At 37.3% G+C, this 24,985-nt stretch overlaps 1 protein-coding gene across 1 annotated transcript; it reads right to left on the minus strand.

The window, feature by feature from the left end:
* Window positions 1-14,414: 14,414 nt before the first annotated feature.
* Window positions 14,415-19,681, minus strand: LOC116211459 (hexokinase-3-like). Its single transcript, XM_031545850.1, has 9 exons — window positions 19,041-19,681; window positions 17,764-17,914; window positions 17,485-17,667; window positions 17,298-17,372; window positions 16,466-16,621; window positions 16,293-16,391; window positions 16,089-16,216; window positions 15,137-15,218; window positions 14,415-15,007 (listed from the first exon to the last, which is right to left on the minus strand). Exons 1-9 carry the CDS (start codon window positions 19,310-19,312, stop codon window positions 14,627-14,629), a joined length of 1,527 nt encoding a protein of 508 aa, XP_031401710.1. The 5' UTR covers window positions 19,313-19,681; the 3' UTR covers window positions 14,415-14,626.
* Between the last annotated feature and the right edge of the window lie 5,304 nt (window positions 19,682-24,985).

A 24,985-nucleotide genomic window follows, 5' to 3' on the forward strand; every position in this document is an offset into this window, starting at 1 on the left:
GTCAGGTAACATTTGGGGCGACGAAGTAGATGGATCAACTCCAAGCTCCTAACATCACCGGGAGGGATGTATTCCCATGCGTCACGGACCACTGAGGTGGCTCCTACACCGAACACGAGTCCCGGGGGGGTCTCGCCGTGACAGGTGGCGGGCTTTGATTGGGTAGTGTCGGGGAAAAGTGCCGTTGTTCGGTGAGAGAAGATGGAAACGGAGACGAAATGAGAATAGGATGCATGAAGTCTACGATGCAACCGCTAGTGCTTCCGACAGTATTTGACTTTTTTCTGTTATTATGAAATAAAATAAAATAAATGATTTTATTTATTTATTTATCAATCAGAAGAATTTTCCCACCTTTGTGGCCCTTTTGCATCAGCGGTGATGCAACCATCGAACATGATTCCTTCATTCAACTCCCACACTTCCCATCTCTCATTTCCCCTTTACATTTGTATGTTTCCTATTTTCTCTTTCGAGTTTTAATTATTCATCCTTTTAATATTCTTATGCTTTAACTTTGCTAATTATTAAAAAAATTTCGCATTCTCTTTCTTCTACCATATCCATTTATTTTTTTAAGTTTCAAAAACCAATTTATACCTATTTTTTCTCGTGACCTTTCGGTTTAAGGACACCCTTTCATACTTTTTATTATAAAAACTACATCACATGCTCTTTTCCATAATTATTAACTCTCACGAACATATCATATATGAAATAATTTATTCTTTCAACATTCACGGTCCTTCTCTCCCCTTTCTTATTTACATTTATATCGATGAGTTTTCAAAATTTATATTAAGAGGTTTTAAAAATTATTTCATAGATGGATATTTTCAGATGACTGACATATATCATTTGATTAGTTCCTTTCGAAAATACCAAAGAAATTCAAATTTTTTGATGAACTTTTCAAATTTTATATGAACTTATTTTGAAAATTATTCAAGCATTATGCCATCGATAATTTATTTTCAAACTCCTAATTAAATTTTTTATGGGTTTTTATGGATGCAAAAGTACACATGTGGGAGAATATAAAAGAAAGAGAAGAAAAGTTTCAAAGAAAAAAGATACTATATCATTAATTTCTTTTTTATTTTATTTTATTTTCTCTTATCTTATGTATTTCTTATCTCCATATTCTTATTCTCTTCTTTATTCTTCTGTCAACGGACATCGGCTACCGATCTACACATTGACACCATAGTGCCCGTCACAACCACCTACTAACAATGTTGCATAAGCTTAAAGTTTTCATACTGTCAATGTCCTCCCTTTACGAGTTATAGGTGCATTTTTATTCTTATTCTTCAAGGGTACGTGTGCAAAAAGGAGATATGAGTTGTTAACAATGTAAATCTAATATCAATTTTTAATACATTTTATCAATTTGCGACTGAAATTAAATTCACTATTGTGCTTTAGGTAAGATTTACAATGTATTCTTTATTTATATATTAAGTATAAATTATAATATATATGATATGAATTACTAAAACAAATTTATATGCATTAAATTAGGTTCGATCAACTTCTTTCAACTTTTTTTTAAAAAAAACTTAAACGCGACCTTTAAGGTCTTTAATTTTTGGAATTTTTTTATCAATTTGGGTCAGATTTTTCTGAATTTTCGAGTTGTGAATGTCATTGCAAAACTATTCGTGAAAATAATATTTTCAATAGTTATTTTGTAAACTTTTATTGAAATTTTAAATTCATTTCTCTATTTTTTCTTTGGGATATTCCATTGAAATAAAAGATCACGTTAGAAAATATATCAATTGAAAATATTTTCTTGAAATAAATTATTTTTAATGCTTTAATTTCATTCTTCTAAAAATAGCTTCTATTGTTTTTAATCGTACTTATCAAAATTCTATTATTCACATACTAGATTATGCACCAACACTACGTGCAGTGTGAAAAAAATAGTTTAAAATGTCATCTCTATATTTTCATCATTATATACTATTTGTAATTCTACATAGTTGTGCTATTATTAATTTAAAATTTAAAAAATTAGGATGAAAATTGAAAAAAAATATTTTTTCGGTGAAAGAAAAGAAAAATAACTTGAGTTATAATAGAGATAGAGCAAGGGTTGAAGAGAAATAAGTAAAAAGTAGAGTGGAAGTTGTCCACATGTGAATAATAGAGGAGCGAGATAAGAGATATGAGTTTAAAATTTGAACAAGTTTGTAGTTTTATTCTTGCATTCAATTTTACTTTTCTTTAATAGAGTAAAAAATAATTGGGATAATTTCTTAAAATTATACAAAAACTGATAAATATACTTAGATATAGTGGTTTGGTATTAATATACTAATTTTGTATGTACTTTTTTATATTACACATTTGTAAATACTATTTTCAATATATATACATATATATATCTCCATTGAAATTAATATTATTTTATTATTAAATTAAATGGAATATTTTTGTGAATATTATTAGCTACTTTTAATAATTTTTTATTTTAAATTTAATATTTAAATACCTATGGGTCCATTTGGTAGATTCATGCGTGCCACGTCTGCAATGTTAATGTAACATTAAAAAAAATCCGTTAAAATTAACATGAAAGTAATGGTGTGCTAGACATGATACGGAACTCATAATTTGTAATTTCACATGCAATTAAAAAAATTCGTGCTAGAAATAATAAAAAGAGCAAATGTTTGCTTTTTTTGGATCATTAACCCTCATAGATATTATTAAATATTTTTATTTTATTAATTTATACGTTAAAGAAAGAACACATAACTAGAAAATGTCACAAATTCATTACTATTAATTTTTAAAAGAGTTTCTTTTTAAAATAGTTTTCTTGATTTTGAACTCATGAACATCTTGTGGTTCATTAATTCTTGTATCCTTGCATAAGCATATATTTTGTCATGCAAAGAAGGATTCACGTGCACCGCATGTGTAAACTCACTAGTTAAACAAATATGCATACAGAGTAATTAAATTCTATAAAATCATCGATCATTAATTACAAGCCGCTAAAAAATCCAAGCATAACAAACCAACCCGTAAGGCTTATCGGGTCGACACGTTAAAAATATGTCCACATCAGGTCGATAAGCCTAAAAAAAAAATAAGTACGTTTTTGTGAAATATAAAGAAAATAATAAAATCTCGGTGGGTTCCCCAGTAAAAGACGTTCATTCACGAACTGACCTGATAAACCTCATCGAGTCAACTCCATGAAAAATATGACTTATCGGCCCGATTCGATTTAAATGAAACAAATAGGCATAAGGAGCAATAAAATTTTTAATCTTTGATAGTCGAACCATATAAAAACCGACACAAAACAAATCGATAAGCCTCAAATAAAAAAAAAATATTGATCTTTATTAGGTCAACTCACTCAAAATCGATCCCTATTGGGTCGATAAGCCTTAAATGGAAAAAATATATATGTATATTGTGGTGAAATATAAACAAAATTATAAATTCCAGGAGGACTCTTCGGTAAATGACTTACCTTCACAAATCGACCCGATAATAACCCGATAAGCTTTACCGAGTCGACTCCATTAAAAACATGCCTTGTTGGTCGGATTCGATTTAAACGAAACAAATATGCTTAAAAAGCAATTAAACACAATAAAATCTTCAATCATTAGTAGCCTAACCGTTAAAAAATCAAGGCATATAGAACCAGCACGTTATTGACCCTTTAAGACTTATTGGGTCAACTCCCTTAAAATCAATCCATATCGAGTCGGTAAACTTGAAATGAACAAAATATATTTACATTGTAGTTAAATGTAAACAAAATTATAATTTTTTAGTGGAATCCTTGCTAAAAGACGTTCCTTCATAAATTGGCCCGACAATGTCCCAATAAACCTTATCGGGTCGACTCCATTAAAAACAAGTATTATTGGTCCAATGCGATTTAAAAACAGTCACGATCCGACTCGATAGTTACTCGATAGGCCTTATCGGGGTCGACTTCATTAAAAGCATGCCTTGTAGGTCGGATTCGATTTAAATGAAATAAATATGCATAAAAAGCAATTAACCACAATAAAATCTTCAATCATTGGTAGCGGAAACGTTAAAAAATCGAAGCATAATGAATTGACCCATGAAGGTTAACTGGGTCGGCTCGCTTAAAAATGATGGGCTTCCTACTAAAAGACGTTCATTTATGAATCGACCTGATAGTGACCCGATAAGCCTTATGGGGTCAAGTCCACTAAAAACATGACTTATCGGTCCAATTCAATTTATATGAAATAAATATGCATAAAAAGAAAAAAAAATACATTAAAAACATATGTTTTTAACCCGAAACAAACATGACCCGTTATATGTATTTTGTAGTGAAATATAAATTTTTGGTGGACTCCCTGATAAAAGAAGTACCTTCACGAACTGGCTCGATTATAACCCCACAAGCGTTGTAGGGTCGACTCCATTAAAAACATGCTTTGCTAGTCGGATTCGATTTAAACAAAACAAATATGCATAAAAAAGCATTTAAGTACAATAAAATACTGAATCATTGATAGTCGAACCGTTAAAAAATTGAGGCATAAAGAACCAGCCCGTTTCTGACCTTTTAAGGCTTATTGGGTCAGCTTGCTTAAAATTGATCCTTATCAAGTTAATAAGTCTTAAATGAAAATAAATATATTTGCATTGTAGTTGTAGTTAAATGTAAACGGAATTATAAATTCTTGAAGGAATCCCCGTTAAAAGGCGTTCCTTCACAAATCGGCCCGATAATGTCCCATTAAGCTTTATTGGGTCAACTCCGTTAAAAAATATCATAAAATCATCAATTGTTGGTCACCAAACCATTGAAAAATCGAAAGCACAATGGTCCGACCCGTTAAGGCTTATTAGGTCGGCTCACTTATAATCGATCCTTAACCGGTCGATAAGTCTTAAATGAAAATAAATTTATGTACGTTGTATTGAAATATAAAGTAAATAATAAAATCTTGGTGGGCTCCATACTAAAAGACGTTCCTTTCACGATCTAACTCGATAATTTCCCGATAAGCCTTATCGGTTCGACTCCATTGAAAGCATGACTTATCGGTCCGATTTGAATTAAATGAAGCAAATATACATAAAAAAATAATTAAATACAATAAAATCTTCAATTTTTGATAGCCGAACTGTTTAAAAATTGAAACATGATGAACCAACCCCTTGGTGACCCGTTAAGACTTATTGGGTTGACTCGCCTAAAATCGATCCTTATCGGGTCGCTAAGCCTTAAATGAAAATAAATGTATGCACTTTGTAGTAAAATAAAAACAAAATTATAAATTCTTGGCGGACTCCCCACTAAATCACGTTTCTTTACAAACCGACCCGATAAGTCTTATCGAGTCGACTCCGTTTAAAACATGTCTTATCAGTCCGATTCATTTTAAATGAAACAAATATGCATATAAAGCAATTAAATGTAAAAAAATCTTTAATCATTGATAGCCGAGCCGTTAAAAATTTGAAGCATAACGAACCGACCCTTTACTGATCCATTAAGGCTTATTGTTCGGCTTGCTTAAAATAGATTCTTATCGGGTCAATAAGCCTTAAATGATATATATATATATATATATGTACGTTTTAGTGAAATATAAATAAAATAATAAAATCCTTGTGGGCTCCCTGCTAAAAGACATTCCTTCACGAACTGGCTTGGTAGTGACCCGATAAGCTTTATCGGGTCGACTCCATTAAAAACATTACTCATTGAACCAATTCAATTTAAATGAAACAAATATAAATAAACGGCAATAAAAATAATAAAATCTTCAATCTTTGATAGCCGAACCATTTAGAATTGACACAAAATGAATTGACCCGTTAGTGACCTGTTAAGGCTTATTGGGTTAGCTCGCTTACAATTGATCTCTATCGAGTCAATAAGCCTTAAATGAAAAAATATATAAATGTATATTGTAGTGAAATATAAATAAAATTATAAATTCTTGGTAGACTCTCCAGTAAAAGACTTTTCTTCACGAACTGGCCCGATAAAGCCTTATCAGGTCGACTCCATTAAAAGCATGTCGTATCGGTTTGATTCAATTTAAATGAGGTAAATATGCATAAAAAACAATTAAATAAATAAAATCTTCCATCATTGATAGCCAAGCCATTAAAGATAGAGGCATAACCTATCGACCTCTTAGTGACCCATTAGGCTTCTCGGGTCGGTTCTCTTAGAATTGATCCATATCCGGTTAATAAGTCTAAAACGAAAATAAATATATGTAGATTGTATTGAAATATAAAGAAAATATTAAATTCTTGCTGGCCTCTCTGCTAAAAGACATTCATTCAAAAACCAATACAATCATAACATGATAAGCCTTATCGAGACGACTCCATTAAAAACATATCGTATCGGTCTGATTCGATTTAAATGAAATAAATATGCATACAAAGCAATTAAATGCAACAAAATATTCAATCATTTATAGCTGAACCATTAAAAAAAATGAAGTATAATGAACCGGCCCATTAAGGTTGATTGGGTCGGCTCGCTTAAAATAAGCTTAAATGAAAATATATATATTTATTCTGTAGTGAAAATGAAAGAAAATAAGGAAATCTCTGTGGACTTCCTGCTAAAAGACGTTCTTTTTATGAACCGACATGACAGTGACTCGATAAACCTTATGGGATCAAGCCCATTAAAAACATGACTTATTGGTCCAATTCAATTTATATAAAATAAATATGCATAAAAAGAAATAAAATACATTAAAAGCATATGTTTCTTCGGAGAAGTAGAAGGATCATATCTATTCCTCACTGAAAGTACGTGGGAACGACTTTTTGCCTTCTTGGAGAATGACACCTATTAGGGATCACATGTTTTCTTAACCAAAAGTTCAATGAAGAATTTATTTATTTCCTATTCTTTAAGTTAGAAAATGACGTTGTAGTATCTACGACGGTCCTTGGATTCTATTTATATCTTATCCTTGAAATTGTAAAGCTCTTTGAATTACTTTATATACTGAATATAAATTTTGATGCAGGTTGCGGTTTTATTGTATCGATATGAACAGAGTGTCGCACAAGCTCATAACTCGAGCGGGAGTCACTGTAAGTCTAGTAATCTCCACCCATTCTTGAATCTATACGATCAATGAATCTTTAGAGAACTTGAGCACGTCTAGCTATGGCTAAGCAGATGATTTCACGACTTCACTATGAGTTTGCGCAGGGGTGGGAACTAGCACGGATTGTGTTTACATAATCACATTACACTACACTCAACTTGAAAGCAGAACCTGCTTCATATGAAATGAATGATTTTTACTGCTTCGAGCTCATCATTGCATGACTTTTACCTCATTTAAGCTACTTAATGTTCTCGGATCAATGACTGACGGTAGGAATTTGCCATGAAATATGCGGGTTTGGGAACATGGGCAGAAGATGCCAATGATACAGGCACCAATCATGCACTGTTCATATGTGAAATCTGATGTCTGAAGATGGCTGAGTTTCTTCTTCAGGAAATTTTACTCAGTTTATCGATAGCTCTGGAAGGACAGGAAAAAGCAGGCAGAGGTGATCAGCGGGCACAAGGCTCACTTTGTCATAAGCAAAGCCTCTGAAATGACTGAAAGCGAGACTAACCTGTAAAGTTATGTAAATATAGTGACTTTTTTTTTTATGAATAAAATGTTAGGTCGGGATATTAGCCCGCTGTAAATATAGTGACTTACTTTCCCCTATTCGGGCCTTTACATATCATACTTTCACGAGTCAAATGTAAGTTTGTAATGGTGGAGTCGTTCAAGTTATAGCATAAATCAAGGAATCGAGGAAGCGGGATAAAACGGCATAAGAGACTCACTCATGCATGAGAACTGAACGTAAAACATGCTAATTCTTTGTCCAGGGTGCATTTCACTGGACCGCTCTTCATTGAACACAAATCGCAATTAAAGTGCAATTGTTTAACTGCTATTCACATTTCTTACTTAAATAACGTTCCATGCAAATATTATTTCTAAGCTTTAACGTTCCGTTTGGTTTTACAATTATATTTTTAAAATTTTAACTCTAACTTTAGCTCTACTCACTGTATAATAAAAGTCAACAACACAATTTTTTTTTTCAATTTTTTAACCATTCAATTCAATTTTTAATACTAAATTCTATCAACTATCAATTACTTTTTCTACAATTCAACAATACAATCACTACTTTTTCTCAACTATTTATTATTTTTTTCACACTTTTTCTCATAATTCAACAATATAATTATTTCAACTCAATTAAAATCAAAACTCAACTATACTTAACTCTAAAACCAAACACACCGTAACATATGTAATATTTTAATAGAACTTTTTTTTTTAATTTCTCGCGTGTAGATCATCGATTAGGCCAATAATTTGATCTCGATAGGTGAATGTGAATGTTCAGCTTTGTCGAACCTTTTTTTTTCGATTATAAAAGAGACTCGTGAGCGTAGTACATTAAAATAGAAATCTTAAATATCTAATAAATGGACACGGGTAGTCCCACTAGATATTAAATCTGAGACCTCTTAATTACCAAACGATAAATGTACTACTGTGCTATTATCTCCCTTAATTTTGTCAAAACCATTTGTCCACTTATAAAAGATCTTTTCTTTCTCTCTCCACCGAAAAAAAAGTTGTTTTTTTTTTCCCTCAAGGTCATTGAGGGGTTCGGACCCTCGGATGTTTTGCTCGAAGGCTGGGAGATGTAAGATCGAATCGTCAAATCGGACGAAATCTATGCGGGATAATAGGTGTCGAGTTCGAGGCCGAAGCAGTGATGTTTCCTCCCTTTACGTTTTGGGGACATACACCATTTTCATTGTTCCACATGACAAGCGGACATGGAAAACGTAAGTCAACGCCTGACCTCAATCCCGTTTTTGTTCAACTTTACCGAACTGAATTTTATTGGGTCGTCGGTCAAACTTGAAATTTAAATTTAGAAAAAAAAATATTTTTTTTTATTACAAGCGAGTCCGTGAATCTCTTCTTATTCTAATAAATAGATATAAATAATGTACTATGACACATTGCATAAGGCATTTACTTTTTTTATTTTAAAATTCCACATGTAGTGCACCGTGAATTTTTCTCTCCTCTTGCGAATCAATTCATGCAGCTGATCTTCTACACGCATTTCCATAGACTCCTTCATATATAGTACATAGTGGTAGAAAATTAATAGAGATATATAAATTGAGCTCATTAGGGGGCTACACAGTTTTGCTTCTCCCTCGTCAACTCGGAGTTCAAGCTTAGCGTGTTGGAGTCCCCGGACGTACGTAAAGGTTATGAATTGTTTCGGAGGATTTCAGATTTTTTAATGATGTTATTGCTGCAGGAAAAATGTGATTCTTGACACTATTTTTGCAGCTCAATTATTCGACGATGGGGGAACGAGCAAGGCTTTCTTCTCTGGTGTCGTCGGGACCTCAGGTACGTTTCAAAGCGGCCTCTTACTGTATTATTGTCATATTAATATCAGTCTAGAATTATGTTCTTAATTATATATGTCCTGAAAGGGCAGAATTTTAATGCCAAATCGTTCTTAAGTTTCCAACAAAGCTATCTCTTTTTTATCTTATTATTATGCGAACAAATCTGCAGATAGACAGAGACTCCCTGCCTGATGACATTCTCATACTTTCATTTCTGACGACGAACGAAAACTAGCATCCTCTCCCGCACATGGAGACACCTGTGGCTGAATATCTCATTCAAGGTTTGCTTTTATTTGGATGCCAGGCATTGAGGAATCAGGCGAGATTGACTCCGGGGTTCAGTTTGCAGTGGAGAAGGGTGTTAAACATCTCGAGCTCAACTGTTATAATTCTGACCACAAAATACAACACCCAGGCTTTTCGTCGAGCATTGTGCTGTTGAAGTCTCAGTCTGGATCACATTGACAACACCTAGGAACAGCTTGACTGTTCTCTTGTCGACATGGAGACATATAGTCTCTTGTTGGTCACAGACCCTGACTGCTCTCAAGGTCGTCGGTCCTGATCCTCTGCAGTTGAAGTTGCGTGGACATATCCTTTAGTCCCCGGTGCAAAATACCATAGGACCTATAAGCCATTGGGCCAATCTCCAACCCAAAAGCTCGAGCTGGTAGGTTATGAAACTCAATTTCTTATAAACCCATACTTTAACTGATCTGTATGGACTGAACTCCTGATAGGGAGGCTCCTTTCCTGCAGCGCCTAACAGTGCATGTGAGCATGCAATTGCATGTACTCATCTTAACTATGGCGCCCTTACATGTAGATACTGTGCCTTTGAATTGATTTAATTTGATCAAATGATGGACCTTTATTATGTGTAATTGTGTTGGGCATGCAGGCAGGCTTGTATGTATTTGGATGATGACTTTTACAAGTTGAGGTGCCGGAAATTCAAGAGTCACCAACATCTGCAGGTGGTTGAGTACGTGGGATATATGGGTTGAAGGAGTGACAGTAAGCTCATCTTACATTCGCTCCGGAGTGCCGTTTCAGCGGAGAAACTAATCGTCGATCTTTGAGACCAGTTGTCCCCGGGAAAACCATGGGTGTCTGAATTCTGAGGATAAGGAAATATGGGAACTCGGGCAGCTCCTCCCTGCCAGGAGTTCGATTGGTTATCGATCAGTATATTAATCTAATTACTCGAATCAATAACCGGTTATTCTATTTAGTGTAGTGATAGTTAACATCATGGAATCTCAGTACATTGAGCATTTTCTCATTTTTTTTAAAAAAAAATATTAACTGATTTTAGCAGAAACATAGGGTGATCATGATCGCATTGGACGCCACTCGAGAGCGGGATTGAATACATTGACCGCATAATTTTGCCATCCGGCCATATTCATCGAGATATCAATTCTGGCAAACATCTTGCACGATACAAATTACCCAGCTAGTTGGCTAGTTAGGGCGTCTGATTTCGGGCTTTCCCTGATGAGCCCCCAAGTTCGATCATGATCATATATCAATGACCAAATAAGGGCCATCGATGGGACAGTCAGCTACCCTGTAATTACAACTAATAAAACGAGCACAAGGAGTTGTGAATCGAACCCAGAATATCTTGGTTGTCGTTATATGTAGTCGATCATTATTTTCTTTGGCCCTTGAACTTTTAAACAGACTACTAGTTCAATTCAGGCTTGGAAGTCCATTAATTAATATTAATAAACCCTACCTTGTGATTACAATCAATATTAAAAGGAACCGAGAAGGGGAGACTTACAAAGAGGAAGTCCGACCACCATCTCCCCAGTGATTCGGATTTAAGATACGGCATCAGCGATAACATGAACTTATCGATGGATTGGGACGCCGGAGGTTGAACTCCTCAAAAGTGTCAGTGGTCACTTTGTCGACGATTATAATCTCAGTGTCAAATTCCATCATGTATTACCTTTCAATATCTATTCTAGATTTCCTTAAAATCAGGAGGGTATCTATGTAGCAATACATATATGTCCGAAAGACTAAACCAATCCAAAACAAAATTCGGGCTTCTATTTCTTCGCTTAGAGTTTCAAATCGAATCGTTCACCTCACACCTACAACGAACAGAACTATTCGTGCTTTGATTATTTGAGTTCTTCATCACTCGATTTGAAATAAAACGTGTGGGACAAGGAAGAGGGCCTATTGAGATATTATTTCCTGATTACTACATGCAATAATATTTTTGATTCCTTTTCTTTAATTAGCGTTCCCTTTCTCCTTTTCTCTTGCAAATCTATTTTATTTCATGCAGCTGATCTTCTATACAGATCTTCATGGACTGACACCTCCATATTCATATCTCCAACAAAAGCTTGTTAGGGGTCTGGACGGTTTTGCTTCTCCCTCATCAACTTGAAGCGCAAGCATAGTGTATCATTGGAGTCTCGCCGTACGAAAATAATTTTTGAATCGTTTTGTAGGATTTCAGATCGGATCTTAATGGTGTCCCAGCCACAGGGAGAGTGATTCTTGATGCAATTTGTGCGGCTTTAGTCATTCGATGGGGGCATGGCTTCTTGCTCCGGTGTCGTCAAGACATCGGGTAAGTTTCAATGCCGCCTGTTACTGTATTGTTAATATAATATCTGTCTAGAACAATGTCCTACACTGAATCGTTCATAAAGTTTCCGACGAAGCTTTCTTATGTGCTCGAGACTGCAGTGTCCACTGATTATTATTATTATTATCATGTGAACAAATCTGCAGATAGACAGAGGATCGCTGCCTGATGAAGTTCTGATTCTCATACTCTCTCTTGTGACAACGAAAGAAGCCGCGAAAACTAGTATCCTCTCTCACAGATGGAAATACCTGTGGGTGAATATCCCGAACCTGGACTTCGCCATTTCACCACAGGAGATGGAGTCTGACAGAAGTCACAAGTATATCGGTTGGGTGAACCAGGTTGTTGCAGCGTCCCAAGGGCAGGCAACAACTTTGGATAAATTCAATGTGGCTTTTTTATGGATTCTCGGCATTCAGGCGAGATCGACTCCTGGGTTCAGTTTGCATTGGAGAAGGGTTCTCGAGCTCAACTGTTATAATTTGGAACGCTCGAACTATTCTTTCCAGATGTTGCAGCCCAGGCTCTTGTCAATCATTGTGCTCTTGAAATCTCTGAGTCCGGATTACGTCGCATCACCTCGGAACAACTTGCTGTTTCTTGTGCAAGTCGCTGGAGACATTGCGAGTCTCATGGTCACGGACCCTGACTGGTTTCAAATTTGTTGGTCCAGATCCTCTGCAGTTGAAGTGCCAGGACATATCTTTTGCCCAAGATTGCTAGCTATTGCCATCTCTGCCCCGACTCCTGATCTTGTCTAATCCGGTGTCATGGAATAATATTCCAACAACTAGCGACCACCTTGCATCTCGAGTGGGTTCCCCGGCTTGTCGATCTGGTCATTGGAGAGCATATGGTCTGCTTGCATCCTGTCTTACCTCCACTTGCGCGATACTTTCCACAGCTAGAGTCGCTTTATGTTCCATTCAAATCAAAGCCGGATGAGGTTAGTGAGCATCATAAGTTCGTCAACACATAAACTAATCTTGATAATTGTCGACAAGAGACCGCTAATTCGCTGATATCGCTTTGGCGTGCCTGCCGCTTTAACAGGAGGAGTGGTACTGGCTGGAGACCATCCTCCCGAGACTTCCCGAGATGAAGCACCCAAAGCTCTTGAAGTTGCTACTCGATGACCTATATTATTCCGACGGTGATCTCTTTGAGATAAGCTCCCTGATAACGAAGGCTCCTTTCCTGCAGCACCTAACGATACATATGAGCATGCAATCACATCTAGTAACGTTAACAATGGCGCCTTTTTTTGCATATTTTTACTGTGCCTTTGAATTGATTCAGAGCGAATGATGGAATTACATACTTATGTTGGACAGTTAGATTACCGTTTGGATGAAATTTTTGGGACAAGGCACCGGAAATGGAATAGAAAATGTCGTCGTCAACATCAACATCTGCACGTGGTTGAATACGTAGGATATCAAGGGCTGGCGGGTGATGATGAGCACATCTTGTATTTGCTCCAGACTGCCGTTTCACCAGAGAAGCTAATAATCGATTTTTGGGAATCAATGACCCTGGGAAAACCATGGAACGGTTTGATGTCCGACGATATCGGATTACCAGAGCTGACAGAGCCCGCCTTGAACCTCGGTGCGAAGCTACCCGCTGGAGTACAATTGGTCATCATTTAATCGGTATTTATCCAATCCGAGTCTACGAGAAAATAAGTCTGGTCAATCTGTCAGTTGCAGTGCATCATTTTCAATTAAGCATTATTTTTTAGATGCCAATAATTAGATATAAATTATTTATGATCTAGTTATTCCAAATTTACTTCTGTGTAAGTTTGTTTGATTTGCAAATGTGATTTTAAAATCACTAACTTTAACCTAATTCTACCCACAACAAAACAAAATAACTCATACAAAGTCAAAGAGTGAACCCCATTTATATCACTTTTTTCACAACAAAACAAAATAACTCATACAAAGTTAGAGGGTGAATTTCATTTATATCACTCTTTTTTAAAATCAAAATCTGATTTTAAAATCCTACTTTAAAACCAAACGCAACATTAATAACTCCAAAATCCCAACTTCAAATCCTTTGCCAAAACACTTGCTAAAAATGTGCTATTTGCAAGCCTGAGATACCGACTTCTATGAACTAAGCCTTAGACGAGCAAATATTGCGTAGCAGGAGTCGCCAAATTTGCTACTACTATGGGTCACCTTTTCATCCGGCAAAAAAGTAGTTTAGTATTATACTATATGGGTCTTCATCATAAACATAAAATAATAATAATAATAATAATAATTTTCATAAATACCTCTAATCGAAAAAATGACGAGGACGTTCACGGAATTGAGAGACCGGTTCTTCATCAAAATATACAAATAAAGAATTATCAATCCAATGGAATGACGCTATGAAGAAACCCTTACCTTTCATTTATAAGTAAAATTAACAATGAAAAAAAGAAAAGAAAAAGATATGGAACACGACCAAAAAAAATAAATACAAGAATCCTAAATTTACAGAGGGCTATTCGTATAAATACTGGGATCTTATAGCATCTGTACGGTATCCACATTTCTGGACGAGTTTGAGGCCGCGAGCAGGGCTGCTCCGATTCCCGATCCATCCTCTGTTTCCCTCAAGATTACATGTTGTGCCACTTCTTCCCCCAAGATTTCGACCACGGCCTCGTTTAAGTACTCCCTGAACATCCCATAGTTCGTGTACAAGCCACCTTCAATTGCTACGACTGTTCTCCTCATCCTAGTGTCGGGTCTACTCCTCCCACTTACGATCCCTCCACTACCATCCCGACCAATCTTCTTCAGAATCCCGACAATCCCTGCAGCAGCTAATCGAGCAGCTCTCCGGGTCACCACATCACAGACATTTACCGCCAGTTTCCGTACTTTAAGCGGTACGTCTCGGACCTAATATGTGCAGTGAAACCAATCAGAGAATGGACCGGGAAAAAAAAAAAAAAAAAGGCCTGAAGCGCCATTTGCCCCATGATCTAACCGCAGGTAATGCCAAATCACGCATCCAAAACCTTTACTTACCTCGAGAATGTCTCTCAAGATTCTTTCCACCTCTGTTAAATCGGGGGAGTCATCCTCGTGCATTGCTGCCATCAATGGCGTCCTGACAGTGATTAAAGGAAGCTGCTATAATTTCTCAAACTAGAATGATAATGTAATGACAGATCACAAATCAGTTGGGGCATAAAAAAACAGCATGCCAATAACTCGCCCGTATAAATTGCTCCCTATGAAGCCAATAACTCACCCGTATAAATTGCTCCCTATGAAGACAAGTCAGATAAATTAGAAAGTCCAAACTATGCCCTAATGATCTAGTCCTATCAATACAACTCCTTACTTGCAAACAAGTGCATGCAAACAGGTATAATTTTCACAAAGTGTAGCAAATCCTATCTAAGGAACAATCACATATATGTAATAGAGCGAAGTCTGTTATTCCCGTTCAACTAGACAACTGAAGTTGTTTTTCAACATAAAAGGTCAAAGTACAACATTATATTTACCATGTGTTTAATATGTCACTAACTTAAATATCTATGCCTTTCCTCGGTGCCATTGATTCATCAATACAGAAATTTTTTGGATCAATTCCAGGCAGATCAGCAGCATCTCTTTAACCGACAGGCAGATATTCACATGTACCAGGAGTAACAAAGAAGAATATATAATACTCTTGTTACCCAAGTGACCTAGTCATTTCTTCTTCTCGCTATTTTACCAATCTATGGTACTCTTCTAGCAGGTTCACTTGTGGCCAAAGGCATGATAGTCAATGTAAAAGACACCACTTTGAAACGCTGCCTCATTTTTTTATTTTTTATTTTCATAAATAAGCTGACAGTAGAAATCTCTAGTAAGTTTCACTTGGCCCAACCATCTGGACCTCTGCGCACGTGCACGTGTGTGTGTGTGTGTGTGTGTGAGAGAGAGATAGAGAGAGAGAGAGAGAGAGAGAGAGAGAGAGAAATACCTCAATATAAAGGGGATGGACAACTTGGAAGAAACAGGCCCAAAAATATCTGATTCTAGGGTCATCCTGAGTATAACTCTCCTTACAATTTCACCGAGGTACATTCCTGATATCATTTTCTCAAAGCCCTACAGCAAAAGCCCCATGGGTTGGCTTAACTCAACTAAGCAACTAAATGAAGAAGATTGAGACAAATGAATATACCTGGTCATTTGGATTAGGACTGTCAGCATCCAAATCAACATCATACGAAGTTCTAGGCAAATGAGATGACCAAAAATTTCCCCACTCCATATTGACAACCTAAAGACAAAAGGAAGGTATGTAGCTCGAATAATAAAAGTTAACAATTCAGCAAGAGACAAAAGAAAAGATACCATGCCTCCTGAAGTTGTAAGAAGCCCCTGGCATTTAATAATCGCGTCGGTCCTCTCCACATAACAGGCATTTGTACCAGTTCCAATTATCACTGCCGCAACAGTGTCTGCGTCATGATAATGTCCGAGAGCTAATGTTCCCACTGTGTCATTTACCTGCTCCTCAACCAAGAAAAAAGTTGCTAAGGAATGTGGTTCATGGATAGAGTGACAGTTGAACACGAGAAAGTATTCAACAAGCCACGCACACAACTGAAATGGGTGAAAACTCAGAAGTAGTGCGGCATGAAAGATGAATTTCTAGCAGCAAGAACCCAATAAGTCAAGACAACTAATTGCTATTTGGCCATTAGAGTATTTAGCACAATTCTTATCAAAACCAAGCAATAGCAGCACCAGGTCTCGCCTTCAAGGACCACTCCCAAGAAGCCCCCTATGCAGATGTATGAGAACTTCCACAGGAAAAGGAGACCGACACTCGTCACCATTAAAAGATTTCATGTCAGATTGTTCATTACTGACTCTTATTCAGCAATTTAAACAAAAAATTGTATGCACAGCTTAACTCAGTCATGAGATAAATCTAAAGGTAATGACACATTATCCTCCAGATTGTATGGTCTATATTGGATACAATACTAAGCCTGCATGAGACACATATTCTTCAGTTCAGCCAATGTACAGGAGCAGAGAACAGAAAAGCATGAAACTATATAAACCCTCGCAGATCGATGGGCAATCCATTGTTTATAACAAACTATAACAAAGGGTCATACTTAAACAATCCTAGATTTAAATCAGCACATTGCTCACGAATGGAGTATGGAAGTACCAGTGCAGCAACCCGGACATCTAGGCCGTTTCTCGTGAATGCCTCCTGCAAACATGCAACGACCTCTTTTCCCACCTGTCAATCAATCAACAGATACAATTACTTCAATTGAAATCTTAAATGTATGCTCGAGATATTTGAAAGTTTATATTCATTGGAAATTGAGAGGAAGTTAGAAGAAACCAACCATGTCTTCAATGGCAAACCCTTTAGTCCATTTCATTAGAATACCAGATGAAACAGAAGTTTGCTTCACAGGGAAAGAGAACGTAAATCCGAGATCTCTTCTTCTGTCCAATGGATATCCAGAACCACTTTCTTCTCTTTCAACAAATTGCTTGAATACAGAAGCAATAAAATCAAAAAGATCCTGCAGGCAATTTGTGGATAAGTCTATTTAGGTTGTACAAATTCATCACCAATAGAAATAGATTCCCACAAATTTTCACTGTATTGACTTAATCACCTTGGTTCTACCAGTCATGAGATGTTCAGGAATAGGCTGTCGTTCCACATCATGTGAAAGGATGGAAGACCTTTGTCCTCCTAGCTGAACCCGCAAGACCCTAAAGTAAGTGCCACCGAGGTCCAAAGCATAAAATGTTCCTTTCTCTCTCCTGATGACAACAAAAGATAAAATAAATAAATAAATTTCAGAATTACCGATCAATGCACTTCTTAAACAACCACTTTAGATATCATCTATCAATATGAGAATCCAATTAAGGATCAACCCGACACAACAAGATATGACAGAATTTTTATGGCACACTCATCAATACAAGGATCCAATAAGAGCCAATTGGGCTCAAGAGATGAGGGAAATTTCATGGAGCATCTCAAGACACCAACAATTGCTCCTCTTAGCACCTCTAATCCATTTCTGGATGATAGAGCTGCAGATTAACTAATGAAAAGCATAAGAACATTGGTCACGCAAAATGATTTTATCACAAAAATTCAACCGTTTATATTAGGAGAAAACTGATTAACTAAAAAGCAAAAACATTGAAAATTGAAACCACAGTAAGTAAGGTCCAACGTCTAGAACTCAAATCAAACATAAATCCCCAACCTAGAGACAGAAAACTTCATCCATTCAATACAGTGGATGATGGTACTCAAACAGGATCATGGTTGAATTAATCCCTGCAATGTGCTCTTTAGACATTCCTGAGCGAATCTAAATCGGAAAAAAATGCAAGGCGAAAAATCAATGAAAACCATATCAAATTCCTTGGGATATGCATACTAGCTTGGAACAAAATTCTCAAAGATGAAGTTCAAGGGCTTGGCAAGTGACAAGAAATTGAGCAACGGAAAGTTTTTGAACAGTGATAGCACATGCCCACATAACAGTGCTAAAAAATGCAGTTTTGAGTATCCTCAAATGTAAAGCCCACAGTAAAGTGCCAACAGAAGCCGAAAAGACACCTTAGCATTAGTGAATGAAACACCGACAAATACATCAGACAACGTACTAATAGCTGTACTGACTGTTTTCCCAACACTGAGGAGTTCAAATCCATCGGGCGTCTATGCTGCCTGTTAACAGCTATTTCAAGGATAATCCCCAACAACCGTGGCGGACGAGCAAAATTAGAATGGGCGACTTTACACCGAAATGCCCGGATACTTATAAATGTAAATCCCAAAACGCCCCAACATGAAAAAGTAGGCGGTGAAAATCAAACAGTACAATCAATTTGAACAGTCCATTGCAAATACAACTAGAATCAGTACCCGCTTGGAAGATTATCGACGAAGGTGAGCAACATTCGCAGCTTGGAGCCGCCTTCGGAGGCCAAGCCCGCGTGCATCTCAACCGCCACCGCGTCCACTACCTGCTTCAGCCTCCCCACCGGAGTGTCGCAGCCCTCTTCAAGCTCCTTCAACACATCTATCACGCGACCCCACTTCCTCCTGCTGCTCACCCGCCTCCCCACCGCTACACCAGCCACAGCGCACGCCGCCGCAGCTGCCAGGACCGCCGCCGCCGCCGCCGCCCTCCCCATCACCCTTCAGACGCCGCAGCCGTCTTCGGAGCTCAGCAAAACACCGCCGATTCTATCAGTATCGTCTCGGGGACAACTCGCGCCCTACATCTCCGTTGCGATTGAACGCGACCGCTCGTTTACGTCTCCCTCCGATCGTTAAACCATGCAGTCCCCTCCTTTGTCCTCTGCGGCCAACCAAATGGCAGGAAACTATGCGTTTTGAAACCAGCTCGGAACTTAGTGGTATGGAGCGGTCGCCGGAAGTTGGCCGGAGATTTTCGGCAGCTAAGGAGGCGGCGGTGGAGCGACGCAGATGACCCGTTCGGAGAAAGGCAAAAGTGAGAGAGAGAGAGAGAGAGAGAGAGAGAGAGAGAGAGAGAGGGGGGGGGGGAGGGAGGGAGGTGTTTCCCTGCACTCAGTGGTGTTGGAAGCGAACTAGGCCCTATTTATATGGCTTATGAAAAGACTTAACTGCCCTTATAAATAAATATAGATTTATTTATAGCGGGCAGCGAAATTTTATGAGATTTTTTTTCTCTTTCAAAAAAAGGAAAATGTATTTAGAAAAATGATTAAGAAAACATAAGAAAAAAATATGTATTCAAAGATGATATGATATTAAAAAACACACACGCACACAAGTATGTTTAGGATGTTTACTTGTTATATCATTTTTACTTCAATAATATTGCATAATTTTCAATTAAATTGTTTGAATAAAAGGATGAACTAAGTTGATTGCTCAAGGAGATGGAAGTTGATAAGGGTCTAATAGAGTCGGGCAATCTACGCCAATACTCATCTCAATTAATATTTAAAATTGTCAATACTCAATGTGATTGGCTCGCAAGACTAAAAAAAGCTATGCACCTCAAGAGCAAATTATGCTTACATGATTCATCATCTCATATCAAAATCTAATATTTCTAATCATATTTATCTTCTTGTCGTTTTTACTCAGTTCAAAACATAAAACTCTCGATTCATTGTATTTTTAAGTTTTCAAGCAATAATGATTTTATACGTGCAAACTTTGCTCAAGTCGCATTCAAGCACAAAAGCTAGCACTCGACGAGCTCGCAATCTAGCTCAGACCAAACCTTTTTGACTCAAGCCGAACTCAAGCTGTCCTTGTTCTAAGCTGTGCTATAGCCTAATTATACTATGTTGGTCAAAAAAAATTAAATATTGTTTTCTTTTTCTCCTTTATTTTTCTTTTTCTGAACTTAACAATTACTTTATGGCATGGAAAGATGGGTTATTTGACCAAGGGGGTTTTATGTAAAAACGTAGGCACTATGAGTGAACTAGCTGGCCCTATCCCCCCCCCCCGGGGGCTTGCCCCTCGAATTGGCTGAAATTACCATATTGGGCATGAGGAGCTTTTTTCTTTTTTCTTTTCACTCAATATATATACATATATTTTATTTGGTCGGCCTTATTTAGAAGTTTTCGCGTTGATGGTTTGACTCGTCTGATGGGGACGTGCCCCCGGGGAGGAAGCGTGTGCCTCAGACGCGCTCGTGGCCTTCCATTAAGCGCTTTCCGTTAAACCATAATCAGCCGTTTTGGTGTTGACCAACTTGTGATGTGATGTGACCCTTCCTCCTCTAATTCATTCCTCGTCTGTGTAAGCCAGTTTTTTAAGTATGTGAATAGTGACTGCATCAAATACATGTTATATTGTTGATATAAATGTGATTTTCATATATAATAGTAGTAATCTATTTACTTAGCCAAAATATATATACATAACTCGGATTCGATATAACATCCAAGCACTTCATCAGTTTATTACAGTAAAATATCGAGGAAGAATTTATAATCTCATACCTGCTATGATAGTTTCTTGGACAAACCACCGCCCCGATGTCTCCCTATGAGACATTGACCTCTGAGGTAATGTGGCTTCACCACATCCATCGGTTCAAGTCAAATGTTGAACCAAATACCCATTCCATAAACGTCGTTTAATCTCCTAGCGAGAAATTGTTCTCATGTCCCTTTGATTATTTTCAATGAAAATTATTGGACTACTAAATAACTTGCATCAAAAAAATATATATAGTAAAATAAGTGTATATATATATATATATATATCTCGATTTGTGCGTAAAATAAGTGTAAATAGTAGTTGGGAGGGAAGGACAATATGGTAAAATGAGGGGGGCGGTGGTGCCACCCCCAAATGCTCCCACGAGATCAGACGCGCTGTGCTGCACCCTTCAATGAATTCCATGAATGAGATTTGCGAGGTCCCATCATCAATGCCAAGAAAAATTTACCAAAATATAATTCAAAAAATGATAAGGGCAAAGTTGGAATTTCATTCTCTCTTCTCGAGTGGTGCCCCTAAAAAATTGATATGATGTTGTCATAGACCCCGTACTATACATCTTCCAGAACGATTGAGTTCATCTATTAAGAAGAAATGTGAGATTGATTTATGGTCCTTGAACTTGAGCTGAGCCGATCTATGAGTATTCTTCGAGCAACTTCGGTAGGAGACAGAGCTAACATTGTCTACTGCTATGCATCTTATGAAATAAATCTCGAATGTAATTTTGATATAGACCCGAGAATTGCTTCGTCGTTAATATGTATTGAGTTGATTCCATGCTATCATGCAATTTTCTTTATCTAATTACGTCAAGATTAGCTCGTAGGATTACCTACTGTCCAAGCATGTGATGTTTATCACCGTCAACTTAAATTCACATGTCACCGTCTAAATAAAGTGTGTTGTCAATTTTGTGGAAGATTTCTAGATAATATTAAAAAAAAATTACATATGCTATGGAAGGTTAACTTATCGGAAGGGGAAAAAAAAAAAACTTTACCATATATTGCTCAACGCCATAAGTGCCTTTTGAGCTTGAAGCAGCTTCCATCCGCTAATTAAAGGAACCCAAATGAGAAATTTCTCCATGGACTAACTTCAAGATAATTAACTTACTTTTCTAATATTTTAACATTTAATCACTCATTTACCGAGGCAAGCCTTGGTCACACAAACTCTAAAACAATGGTCCGAGACGGACCGATATCATTTAATCGAGCTCATTTATTGCAATTATATCGATTTTTTTTGTGCCACATGGAAAACTATAATAACTTTTTTATGAATATGATAAAAGAAAATGTTTACAGTCAAGAAAAGGAGATTTTGGTAAATTTATAGCGGCTTCAAAAAAGGACAAAAAAAAAGGAAAGAAAATGGAAAAAAAAAATGGGACGAGCATTTAGCAGATAGATAGCATAGGTAAATCAATTTCAAGGAGTTTGACCTAACAGTTAAGGTGCGCTTAAATTTGCATTCGATTCCGAATTTAAATTCCTATAGAGTTACCGAAACGCATTTGACGTGATTAGTCGTCCTGCCGCCGGGAGGTAAATGATGATATTTGTCCGAGGCGGGGAACGGCGACGATAGCTTGCGTATCATATCAGCCCCACTCCGTACATCTCTGCCAGGCTGTCCTCCGCTAATTACCAGCTGTCTCTTCCCTCTGCAAGTGCCCCTCTTTCTTCGCTTTATTTGAGTTTTCCCAGCTCTCTTCCCCACACAACTCCCCCCAGATCAGGTCAGACCAGACCACACCAGACATCTTCTCCCCATTGGCATTCTCTCTCCCCCCCACGGCCCCTTGTTTTTGCAATGCGTACTCTTTCCCCCGACACAACATTTTCTAAATCGATAGGCGATAGTCGGTTCTCCGCGAATAGACACTTCTCGTGTGCACGGTTCGAGAAAATCCAATGCGATCCTTTCCACTGCTGATGAGGTGGATGAGAACACGTCCACATCACTAAAAGAAGAACACGATACTTATGAGAACTTCTTGTAATTACATGTCAATTCAACGTAAATATCAACTATTTATTATGTGATTAGATATTGATCACTGGTGATGTACATGGCGATATCGGTCTTAATGCGTGAATGCCTCTCACGAGAATATTATTGAAGGTGCTACGTAACTCTGAATGTCACGCTAAAAGCCCCATGATTTCGTCGGTTCACGAGCAAAATTTATCGCTCTGAGGTTCAGAAATAAATAATTTTGATATTGCTGACCATATAAAAGGAAGATTTATTAGTATGGGGACTTGTTGGTTAAATTCCTTTTCCGACATCTGCTCCACGAGGACTTTATTATTATTATTATTATTATTATTATTATTATTATTATTGTCCCACTAGGGCCAATGGAGAACTCCATTTTTGTGCCTGTACTGCCCGTTGTTTCGATAGTTAATAAAAATTCTAGCATTTGTTTACGAGACTTTTGTACCTCGACTCGTTCTACAACTTCGACTGTAGCCTCGGTGATGTTAACGTCTCGATACCTTCAGCTTCTCAAAATTCAAGTCGATACAAGGGTTTGGTCGCGAGCGGCTATCACGGTTGAGTTTCGCACCATATGAGAACTTACGTGATCAACAAAACACGTGCATTATTAATCTATAACGATGTTGATGTGCATGAGGCGTGAAATATCAAGTCACCTTAATGCTTGATTCTTATATTCCTTTTACCTATGCAGCGCATCGCCCGTGTAAAATGTAAATAGCAAGTAATAGATGGTGCCAAAGGTGAAATCTCATTTGCAATTGCGGAGAGAATATCTCGAACAGCTTCGGCATAGAATTGAATTCGGAATAACAACCTGTCAGAAGAAAATACATCAGAGATATTATACGTACCCATGCAAATATTATGTATATATTGATTTATATAAATATGGGAATTGCACATTTTCATGTGTCCCATCATCACATGTATATTTTAGTTGATTTCGCAGAAGCAATAAATGAATTAATTTGGAGGGTACGACAACCTAATTTTGTACACCAGTTATATATAGTACAAGAGCCGTAGGTCCGTAGGTCAATAGATATATATATATTATGGATCTTCTTTTCTCTCTCTCCTTCCCATCACCCATTGCTATGATTTAATACGAAAAGGTTGGCAATGTGTACGTATATGTGTAGGACTAGTAAGCGAGGCAGGCATGTCGACCGACCTTGGAGCAATATGCGTTCCTCATGACCAATCAGCATATCCAATAAAAAGGTTGGGTACATCGAGTGTGTATTAAGAATTTGAGAAATTCGCGTATTTACACCCGTTTTTTGTACTTAACGACAGTTACGAGCTCGGAACGGACGCAATGATTTGGTGAGCTCAATTAGTCGAATTTGGGCTCATTTAAGGCCTACGACTTAATATTTGCATTTTTGAATATCCAAAGAGGTCCAGTGTTACAAGGCAGCCCATGATCAAGGATTTGAAGACCTAACTCGAGGATCCACGATACTACCCTACTAGGACAACTGTTGGTAGGGAGAGAATTCAAGGAAGAAGTCATGAGATGCTTTCGCTGAACTGATCAAAACAGTTAGACAAGAGCTAGCTGTTAGCTCGCACTAAGGAAGAAGTTTTGATTCTTTCTTAAACGGTATTATCGCGAGAATCTGAACATTCATGGAGACAGGTACATGGCTCTACATGGCAGCGGGAGGCATTTCCTCGACTTGCACGCCAGACATAGAGAGTTAGCGATACATATTTGGTCATTAACCAAGTATAGGAACGAGTTCGATTTATTTCCTTGCTTGGGTTGATGCGCGCGACTATGGCAACGAATGCACGGTTGGTGCCCTAATTATGATGGCCTGTGATGT

The sequence above is a fragment of the Punica granatum genome, chromosome 6, assembly GCF_007655135.1.
Source record: "Punica granatum isolate Tunisia-2019 chromosome 6, ASM765513v2, whole genome shotgun sequence".
NCBI classification, from domain to species: domain Eukaryota; kingdom Viridiplantae; phylum Streptophyta; class Magnoliopsida; order Myrtales; family Lythraceae; genus Punica; species Punica granatum.